The 10,922-nt window shown below is 36.2% G+C and overlaps 1 protein-coding gene across 2 annotated transcripts in view; it reads left to right on the forward strand.

Annotated features, from left to right (window-relative positions):
* Positions 1 to 9,619, forward strand: part of LOC117788765 (Down syndrome cell adhesion molecule-like protein Dscam2) — a 45,288-nt gene extending 35,669 nt beyond the window's left edge. The window contains exons 18-29 of one of the 2 annotated variants that reach the window (XM_034627627.1): positions 89 to 251; positions 1,556 to 2,053; positions 2,238 to 2,384; positions 3,337 to 3,489; positions 3,791 to 3,885; positions 5,224 to 6,274; positions 6,334 to 6,480; positions 7,694 to 8,028; positions 8,094 to 8,166; positions 8,458 to 8,607; positions 9,149 to 9,317; positions 9,407 to 9,619. In XM_034627627.1, the coding sequence (XP_034483518.1) occupies positions 89 to 251; positions 1,556 to 2,053; positions 2,238 to 2,384; positions 3,337 to 3,489; positions 3,791 to 3,885; positions 5,224 to 6,274; positions 6,334 to 6,480; positions 7,694 to 8,028; positions 8,094 to 8,166; positions 8,458 to 8,607; positions 9,149 to 9,317; positions 9,407 to 9,554 (3,129 nt within the window). In that variant the 3' untranslated portion in view covers positions 9,555 to 9,619. The remainder of the gene's footprint in view (positions 1 to 88; positions 252 to 1,555; positions 2,054 to 2,237; positions 2,385 to 3,336; positions 3,490 to 3,790; positions 3,886 to 5,223; positions 6,275 to 6,333; positions 6,481 to 7,693; positions 8,029 to 8,093; positions 8,167 to 8,457; positions 8,608 to 9,148; positions 9,318 to 9,406) is intronic. The other variant, XM_034627628.1, reaches the window with a different exon arrangement.
* The last annotated feature ends 1,303 nt before the right edge of the window (positions 9,620 to 10,922 follow it).

The raw sequence follows: 10,922 nt of genomic DNA on the forward strand, positions 1-10,922 counted from the left end.
GTCGGACTTTTCAATGAGGCGTCGTTTAATGAAGTCCTTCGAGTGTTTGAGTGTTTAACCAAGTTTAACCCTTTTTGCATTTTGACAGGACGAAATGTCCATACAGCTAATTGTGCAGGAAGTGCCAGAGCAGCCAAAGAATCTGCGAATTAATTCACAGCAATCGCGAAGTCTTCAATTGACATGGAGTCAACCCTTTGCTGGCAACAGTCCCATCGAGCAGTATCACATCTACTACAAGCAGATCTCAGGTGAGTAGGACCAGAATAGCTCTTAGAATTGACCTACTAAAATTGTTTAAATCAGTTATAAATGATTTTCATAAAAGGGTATATATTTAAAATATACTAGTTTTGGTTAGGGTTTCTTGGAGCAGGATATACTTATATTTTCAATACGCATTAAACAATTTTATATTTACTTTTAAATTTAACTTATTTCTAGAATTTATAAATAAAAGATTATACCTTTTTTCCCCATGTTGAACAGCCACAGAGTATAAAAATCAAGTCTGAAAAAGAATTAAATTTTAAAATTTTATTAAAAAGTCAAAATCTAACATAACTTTCAAATATTCAGACATAAATTGTAGTGCCTTTGATATTTTTGTTTGCTTTGTTATCCTTGGTATGTGCGTTGAATTTCAAAATCAAATACCAAATAGTTTCAAATAAATTATTAGACATAAACATTTAAACATAATACATAAACACATACAACCAATAACAGAAAATTCCAAATATTTAAATATTTTATAAGTTTATAGTTTAAGAATTTTTTTAAATTTAAAATACAATAAAAATTAGTATGCAATATTTAAAATAAAAATTAAAAAATACCAGATACAGCAGAAAATATGAACTAAAATTAAGTTTAACATTTTGAAGTTGATTTTAGTTTTTAATAAAATTATGATTTTTATATTTAGTTTAAAATAAATAAAACTAAAAAAAAGAATTATAAAATGATTATTACCTATTCATTTCAAGTTCATTATTATTTCAAAAATGTTTGTGTCGTTAAAAAAGATAAGTTATTTCAATTAAAAAAAGAGAATTAATTTATTTGATAGTGATGTAAAAATATATCGAAATATCGACAACTCGATTTTCGCGGAAGCGATTATCGAGTACTTTAACTCGACTATTTTTTTGACGATCTATCGAGTTGATTGAATCGATTTCCATGAAAAATCGACAACTCACGGGCGATTAATCATCATAATTCATTTGTAAAATTGAGTTTGGTCGTTTAATTTATGTTGAACGACCTTAATAAATTACCCACAAAATTGCCAAAGTTTGAATAAAAATTGCAAAGTTTCAAACAAAGTTTGAATAAAACATGCAAGAAAAATAAGTTTTCAAATAAAAAAAAAAATTTTTCTTAAATAACTCGATATTTGCAACTCGATATGCTATTTTCCGATATATCGACAACTCGGTACTTATTTTTGGCGATTTTCTATTTCGATATAAAACTCGATCTGGATTTACATCACTATTTGATAGTTAATATATTTAAAATTTGTAAACGTTACCTGCTTCTGATTTAGATATCTGGCAGAATGCGGAGCACATTGACATCAGCGGAGCACAGACCGTGATCAACATCCAGCAGCTGCGTCCGGCAAAGGCCTATCACATCCGCATGTCGGCGGAGAATAAGCTGGGTGCCTCCGAGTTCTCGGAGGTGGTGCAGGTGACAACGCTGGAGGAGGTGCCATCGGGACCACCGCTCACGGTGCGTGCCGAGGCCAAGAGTTCCACGGAGATATCCGTGACGTGGGATGCGCCAGAGCGGGATCATTGGAATGGCATATTGCTGGGCTACTATGTGGGCTATCAGATGTCGCTGACGCCCGAGGACAAGGAGGTGAATCCCACGCAGGGCTTCAGCTTCAAGACTGTGGAGGTGCGCTCCCATTTCGGTGGCGAGACGGTGCTCGGCAATCTCAACAAGTTCACCCAATACCATGTGATTGTTCAGGCCTATACGAGCCAAGGCAGCGGGCCGCCCAGCAAGGAAATTGCTGTGCAAACAATGGAGGATGGTGAGTGGGCGTGGCAAGAGTCTCAGCTGCATTGATTGGATTTGTTAATTGTCCGTGCGGGGAAGAAAAGCAGACAAATTCGATGGAATGGGGCATGTGGCATGTGGCAAACTGGCGCCGTCTGGCAAAAACGTTTAATAAACTTTCCTGCTCACTCTCTTTCACCTCTCTCTTGCTCTCACAGTACCCTCATCGCCGCCAGAATCGCCGCAATGCGATGTGCTTGGCTCCACATCGATTTATATCACCTGGTCACCGCCGGATATTGACGGACAAAATGGCAAAATCAAGGGCTACAAAGTGTTTTACATATCGGTCGATGAGCTTTACGGTAAGTCCTTCAACAGCAGTCACTTTCCCCCCTCTCTCTTAACCCACTTGTCTGTCTGTCTGTCCGTCTGTCTGTCTGTCTGTCCGTCTGTCTGTCTCTCTGCAATTGCTGCGTATCTCTGGATACCGAATTGTTTGCCTCGCAAATTACTTTAGCGGCATTGGGATTGAGTTTGCTGATGGAGCAATGGGAATGGCAATGGGAATGGCAATGGAATTGGGGATTGAGGATTGGTATTGGCGAATTTCAGCGCAATTATGCAATGCCATTAACCCATTAACCTGCACAACGCAAATACGCAAAGCATCTGAATTTCAATTGGTTTCATTGCGACTCGCAGCAGCTGAAGGCCAAAGAAAATATTTGGAAATTTTTAAATAAATCATAAATGCTTTAAAATTCTGCAAATTATTCATAACTTTTGTTTTTAAATTATATTTAATAAGCGTTGTATAATCTTTGTCATTATTAAAATAAACTACAGTATTTAATAGGGCATTAAAATCAAAAAGCAGCTTGGCGGAAAACGTAGCATACTTTTTGGGGCAAATCAGCAAGTGCACAAATTTAATTAGTTAGTTTTGACCCTATAGTAATTTATGCAGGCTACAAATGTACAGCTTTAATGAGACAATCAAATGTGCACAAAAAAGGAAAAAATAAACTTGTTCCAACTATAGATTTTGTTTGTAAATAAATAGACTTCTAATTTGTACTCAGTTTTTAAAGGGAAAGTTCGAGTTACAACTTTGACATTTTAATAACCATTTACTTGAGTTACATTAATGCCTGTCTCTTACACCTTGTTCAACGCTAATAAACGAGCTCTTTGCCATGGTTCCTTTTAATTAGCCAGCGTCTTTTTAGCGTCTTCATGTTGCTTGCCAATCAATGCTAATTGTTGTTGTTTCTTTTATATTTTTTCTGTTGTTGTTGCTGCTTTGTGTTATAGAAACCGATCCGGAGGTTGTCAAGTCAACAAATCAATACGTCACCATTGAGAATCTGCGCAAATATACCAACTATACGGTCTGGGTTTTGGCTTACACTAAAGTGGGCGATGGGATGAAAACCAAACCATTTTATTGCCGCACCCATGAGGATGGTAAGTGGCAGCGGTTCAATGAACGCAAACGAGGCACCGCCACCCTTCCCCTTACCCCACAGCCCTTTTCTTCACTCTCCACACTCCACACCCTGTGGCAAGTCGCCGAGTCGCCACCGTCATCGTCATCGTCATCGTCGTCGCCTCGTTTGCAATTTCATGCAGCGCTTTTTATTTATTTCAGAGCTTCGTTTTTCATTGCAATTGCTTTTATTTATATGTTTGTTGTTCCATCTCTCCTACTTCTTCTCTCTTCTCCTTTGTCTTTGCTGCTGCTTCTTCTGCTTCTTCTCTTTCGTAGTGCCCTCGGCGCCGCAAGCAATCAAGGCAATCCCCGCATCGAGCACCAAAATCATCATATCCTGGCTGCCACCAGACCTGCCCAATGGTGACATCGTAAGTAGTTCCAGTCCAGCACCAGTTGGACACACCCAATCCATTCAGCAAACCTACGATAGGATGGGCATTGGCAATAAAAAGAGTATCTACAGTTAGTCAAGTTACTGTTTTGACAAATTTTAAAATTTCCCATATTTTATTTTCAAGTAAGAAACATGCCCTTTGCATTAAATTCGATACCTAGATTCAGAGGGAAAACATTTATTTTAATCAAATAATAAAATTTGAATGCAGATTGAATTAAGAGGCCAAACCATGATCAAAATGACATTCCGCTTGAAATTCGGTTTAGTTTTGATAAAGTTATGGTAGTATGAATATGATCAAACTTTGGATCCAACAACTTTAAAAGTCAAAATTTTGTTTACATTTGACATGATTTTTTGCAGAAAAATGAAACGTCTCAAAATCAAGTTTAAAGTGTTGTTGTATGCTAATTGCGATATAAGGAGTTGATTAAAAGTGAAAACTTAAAATTTAAAATTTTCAATTTTCGAAATTTCAAAGGGGGACCCTATGGTTTGATATTAAAACCAATACCCAGAAATAAAAAAAAAATTTTGTTTTAGAATTAATTAAATATGAATACAAAGTGAATTTATAGACCAAATTATGATCAAAGTGACATTTCATTTAAAAATCGGTCTAACTTTGACAAAGTTATGAGAGTTTGAAGTTGGGCAGACTTTGGTTCTAGCAACTTTACAAGTCTAAATTTTTGTCTGATTTAGCCTGATTTCTTATAGAAAAATGAAAGGTCTAGGAATCAAATTTAAAGTGTGGTTTTATACTAATTATGATACAAGAAGTTGATTAAAAGTGAAAACTTAAGATTTAAAATTTTGATTTTTCGAAATTCCAAAGGGGGTACCCTTAACATCAAAATCGAACTATGGCTATGATAGTCGAAAAATAATAAAATTTTCGAAATAAAAAAAATTTGAATCAAGAATGAAGCAAGAGGCCAAACCATGATTAAAATGACATTTTTCTTAAAAATCGGTTAGATTTTGACAAAGTTATGACAGTTCAAAGTTGCTCAAATATTTCTTAATTTTGACATGATTTTTTAGAGAAAAATGAAAGGCTTCAGATCAAATTTAAAGTGTTGTTTTATACTAATTATGATATAAGAAGTTGATTAAAAGTGAAAACTTGAGATTTCAAATTTCAAAGGGGGGACCCTTAGCATTAAAATCAAAATCAAGATCTATAAGAAACATTTTTATAACGAAGTTAATTAAATTTTTACCCAACGAATATATAGGTCAAATAAAGGATATTAGCTTATCAATAACCATCACTAAACTGCGCCTTATTTATCATATTCCTCAGACGGGTTACACCTTCTACATGTCCATGCTGGAGGGTGGACGCGAGGAGGGCACACACAAGCGACTGCTGGGACCTTATGTGGAAATGCATGAGACGGTGCGCACCCAGGAGTCGGCGACCTATCAGTTCTGGCTGACTGCCTCCACGAAGATGGGCGAGGGGGAGAAGACGCAGGTGGTGACAGTGCCGCCGAATAATAAGGTGCCAGCACGCATTGTGTCCTTCAGTCAGCGCATTGTCACACCCTGGAAGGAGCACCTGGAGCTGCCCTGTCGCAAAGTGGGTGCACCTGCTCCGGTGACAATTTGGCGCCAGGATGGCCACAACATGGAGACGAGTGCCAGGAAGACCATTGCCAAGAATGGCACACTCTATATGCGGGAGTGTCAGGCGAGTGATGCGGGAAATTACACGTGCAGTGTGGAGAACACCTGGGGCAAGGATGAGATTGTCTACAACATTGTGGTGAAGGTGCCGCCGGAGGCACCCAATCTCACAGTGGTCAATACGTACACGGACAGTCTGCATCTGGAGTGGCTGGACAATAGTCATGGTGGCAGTCCCATTCTGGGCTATGTCATCAACTACAAGCGCGACAATGGCGATTGGGAGGAGCTGCAGGTGGACGCCAAGACGAACTCGCATCTGCTCAGCAATCTGTGGTGCGGCACACGCTATCAACTGTACATTACGGCGTATAATAAGATTGGCACCGGACTGCCCTGTGACATTGTCAACTCCTATACGAAGGGTAATCCTCCCGTGCAACCCAAACATTCCCAGATGATCACCAACAACTCGACGAGCGTCACCTGCTGGCTGGACTCCTGGGGCGATGGTGGCTGTGGCATACTCTACTTCATGATCGAGTCCCGTGTCTATGGCCGTTCCACCTGGAATGTCATCTCCAATCACATTGCTCCCACCGAGCGCATTTACACGGTCAGCGATTTGATTCCAGGCACCAAATATCAGATCAAGGTGACGGCCCACAATAATGCCGGCTCCACAACTTCGGTGTACAACTTTACCACACTCTCCCCGCAGGGCGGTAAGTCCAGAAAGAGATTAACCAATCTGTGGATAATATAATTTCTTCCGCTTTTACAGTTCTCTATAGCAATGATCACTCCACGCCCATTTCCCACATGAGTGATCTGCCCTTCTATGCCAACTTTAAGCTGCTCCTGCCCATCTGCGTCTCCTTGCTGATGCTCCTTGCGCTGATTGCCGCCGCCTTGTTCTTGCGCAAACGCAGTAAGTAATCTTGGGGAATTTTCTCACTTTATAGAAAATATTCAAGCTGTCATAACTTGGCCAAAACATGACCGATTTTCATGCGGAATACCATTTTGATCATTATTTGGTCTATAAATTGATTCTGCATCAAAACATTATACACTTAAAAAATTTCATTTTTGGTCATCACTGTGAATTTTTTCCATACATACCCCTTGACACTTTATCTCAAACTTCAAACAGCCATAACTTTGCCAAAACTTGACCGATTTTCATGCGGAATATCATTTTGATCAATATTTGGCCTCTTAATTGATTCTGCATCAAAATATTATACACTTAAAAAATTTCATTTTTGGTCATCACTGTGAATTTTTTCCATACCTACACCCCTTGACACTTTATCTCAAACTTCAAACAGCCATAACTTTACCAAAACTTGTCCGATTTTCATGCGGAATACCATTTTGATCATTATTTGGCCTATAAATTGATTCTGCATCAAAATATTATACACTTAAAAAATTTCATTTTTGGTCATCACTGTGAATTTTTTCCATACCTACCCCTTGACACTTTATCTCAAACTTCAAACAGCCATAACGTTGCCAAAACTTGACCGATTTTCATGCGGAATATCATTTTGATCAATATTTGGCCTCTTAATTGATTCTGCATCAAAATATTATACACTTAAAAAATTTCATTTTTGGTCATCACTGTGAATTTTTTCCATACCTACCCCTTGACACTTTATCTCAAACTTCAAACAGCCATAACTTTGCCAAAACTTGTCCGATTTTCATGCGGAATATCATTTTGATCAATATTTGGCCTCTATATTTATTCTGCATCAAAATTTTACTAACTTAAAAAATTTCATTTTTTGGTCATCACTGTGAATTTTTTCCATACCTACACCCCTTGACACTTTATCTCAAACTTCAAACAGCCATAACTTTGCCAAAACTTTGATCACTATCTGGTCTCTACTTTGATTCTGCTTTAAAATTAAATTCAGTTAAATATTCAAATTTTTTCATCAACACTGTTCACTTTCAATTCACACTACAGTTCAATTATTATTTGAATGAAATTAATCACCATCTAATTTAATACATATTTCGCTTGAAATGGTTAGGCTTAAGCTATAACCAACAGTTGCAGTATTTTCGGCTTAAATAAGTTCGGATCTGAATATTTAAACCAAAACCTACTCCAACATTTGCAGAGCTGAGCAATCAGGCGCGTCTGGCGAGCTCCTCGATGTCGGAATCCCCGTCGCTGGCCAATCTACAAAACAAACAGAATCGGGATCAACAATATTTGGCCGTGCGCTGTAATCCATCGAATTCAGCGCCACGTGGCTCCAATTCCAACGATTCGGGCAGCTTTGGCAAAGCCGAGGGCAACGAGTACATCGAGGACATTTGTCCATATGCCACATTTCAGCTGAATAAGCAAACGTACAGTGAAAGCTCCTACAGTGGAAATGTTTATAGCGGTCCCTATCACTCGGTGCGCGGCTCCTTTGTCTATCACGATGTCAAGCCGGAGAGCTATCATGTAAGTCAAGGCGTATACGTAATATTTTTGAAAGAAATTTATTACATTTCTTCTTCGGCAAACAGTCCAAGGAACCGGAATACACCAAGGTGCGACGAAAAGTGGGCAGACTACGTGATCCGCACTCGGAAAGCCAAGGTAGCTATAGCCGATATATAATTATCATCGTTTATTATCGTTTCCATTTAAGATCTCCCCGTAAACTGTAGCTTTAAGCAAAATTTGCTAATTTTTTTTGCTCACATCTCATGATGTCGCTTTAATCCCGCTCCATTTTCCAACCACATCCACTTTATAATTTCCAACAAATATGTATAACGTTCACATTACTTCAATCAATCAATATAAACAACTAACATTCACATTCAAAACTTCATCCAAAACCAAAAAAAAAAAAAAAAAAACATCGAATCGTATTAAACTTTTTAGAATCGGACAATCCAGGTTCAACAGATTCCGAAGTTAGGAAAATCCTAACGCTTCACATACCAATTACAGAATATGACACACTCGGCTCCGAGTCCGACAATGATGTGTCTGCACGCGCTCTTAACTCGGCCAAATATCGCGCAACACGTGGTAAGTCATAGACATTACGTATACGCCGCATTGCATGACAAATATTACGTATACGCGGAGTATTTTATTTATTTATTTCAGTTAAATTAATAATTTAATTCGGTACTATAATCTAAAATTAGTAATAAGTAATTAAATATCGCTCACAACGTGATAAGTCATAGAGATTACGTATACGCCACATTGCATGACAAGTATTACGTATACGCGGAGAATTTTATTTATTTATGTCAGTTAAATTAATAATTTAATTTGGGACTATAATTTATAATTAGTAATTAGTAGTAATTAGTAATTAAATATCGCTCACAACATGATAAGTCATAGAGATTACGTATACGCCACATTGCTTGACCAATATTACGTATACGCGGAGTACTTTATTTATTTATTTTAATTAAATTAATAATTTGATTGTACCACAATTTAAAATTAATAATGAGTAATTTTTAAATAATTTAAATTTAATACATAAAGCATATTTAAGTAAAAATACCTTTCCAATATTTTACAATTGTATTTTATTGTTTTTTAATTGCAGATACACAAGATGAGACATCATCCTCATCGGAGACCACGCCCACTAGCATGACACGCAAATCGAAGCCCCCGTTTGCCGCCCGCAAATCGGGTAAACCGGGCACAAGCGGTAAACGCCATGTACGCAGTTCCAGCGGCTATTCGAGCCACAATGAAGAGACTACTTTTAGGTAAGGACAGTATGAGACAGTCGTGATGGCAGCATATAATAGTTAAACTGTTAGTCGCTATAAACATAATTAGAACCCTGTACGTTTAGCATATCCAACTATCCACCAAACTATCAGGACCACATAAATCCACCAGCTCGTTTTTCGGATGCCAACGACAAGACGAAGACACAAACGTCGCCACGTATGCGTGCCAATCAGAAACTACAGCGGGAAGCATTCCAAATCAATGTCTAAAACATTTATATTATTAATAAATTAACTACATAATTTTTAAATAAAAAAAATTATGGTTAAATGAAATGAAGAAAACAAACAAAAAGAAACTGTTGAAAACAAAGCGATACAAACGAAAAGCGTTTAACGAAATTGTAAAATTTGTTGTAAAATCCACCCAAAAAAAACAAAAAAAAAAAGAAGTAAAATAATATGGTAAACAATATTTAAGACAGATATGGCACACACACAACTATACACACACACACACACTAGCCAGCGGCCAGAGCTGCATTTCTTTACAATATAAATTGTTAATAAATAATGAGCTAACGAGCTACAACTAATTAAATAAATATTGAAAACGCAGTAAACTTAAAAAACAATTAATGTGTCAGCCGTTCAACTATTTACAACAACAGCAAAAAAAATCGAATAAAATTAACTTTTTCGAGCGCGTTTTGATTTTGCCCAAAAGAATAAAAATAAAACAATGAAGAAAAATAAATATAAACAATAAGACTTATTTACATACTGATTATGCTTAGTTGGACTTGAAAAGCTGCATAATTAATAAGTTAAAACTTTAAACAATAAACAATGAGAACAAGTATTAAGTTATATATACTATTATAATATATTATGCATAAATTAATGTTAAGCATTTAATGTAAAGAAAAGTTAAAAGAACAAATATAAAAAAAAAAACAGCGGCAGGCCGCAGTTAAAATGTTTTGCATAGCTAAGAGAACTACTAGAAGGAAAGGGTATCCCAGTTACACTCGATTGCAGAGCATAAGAACAAGTCATAATCACAATAAAAAGACAAGCGACGAAATAAATGAATAATAACAAAAGTATAATTCGTTTAATTGCACACAAATTAAATTACACTTAAAAAAAAATTTACTTTATTATGATAAAAAATTTTCTTTCTTTAATTGTCAAAAAAAAAGACTTTAGAATTTAATATTTTTTAAAATAAATGCAAGTTAAGCATGTGCAATTAAACACATAATACTGTATAAAAATATATATGGCCTTTGTGCTTAACGGTGAATAAACACATACAAATACACACTTACATAACATAAATACATAAACACATATATAGAAATATATTTGTAGTAAATTCAGTTGAATTTTTTGTGTTTAACCCCAATTTTTGCATCAGTTTGTAAGTGAAAAGTAAATGGAAATGTTAGCTAGTTATTTAAATGAATTAAATTAATTTATAAAACCAAACCAAATATGCATCTAATAGTTTATGAAACTGTTGTATATAGCTAAGAATCGTAAGATAAATATATATATGATGTCATTTGATTATACAAATCATAAAGTATTTAGTGGAATATTTAGAGAAAGCCAAAGTCGTAAGCCAGCATG

Source organism: Drosophila innubila (assembly GCF_004354385.1).
Source record: "Drosophila innubila isolate TH190305 chromosome 3L unlocalized genomic scaffold, UK_Dinn_1.0 0_D_3L, whole genome shotgun sequence".
Classification (NCBI taxonomy): domain Eukaryota; kingdom Metazoa; phylum Arthropoda; class Insecta; order Diptera; family Drosophilidae; genus Drosophila; species Drosophila innubila.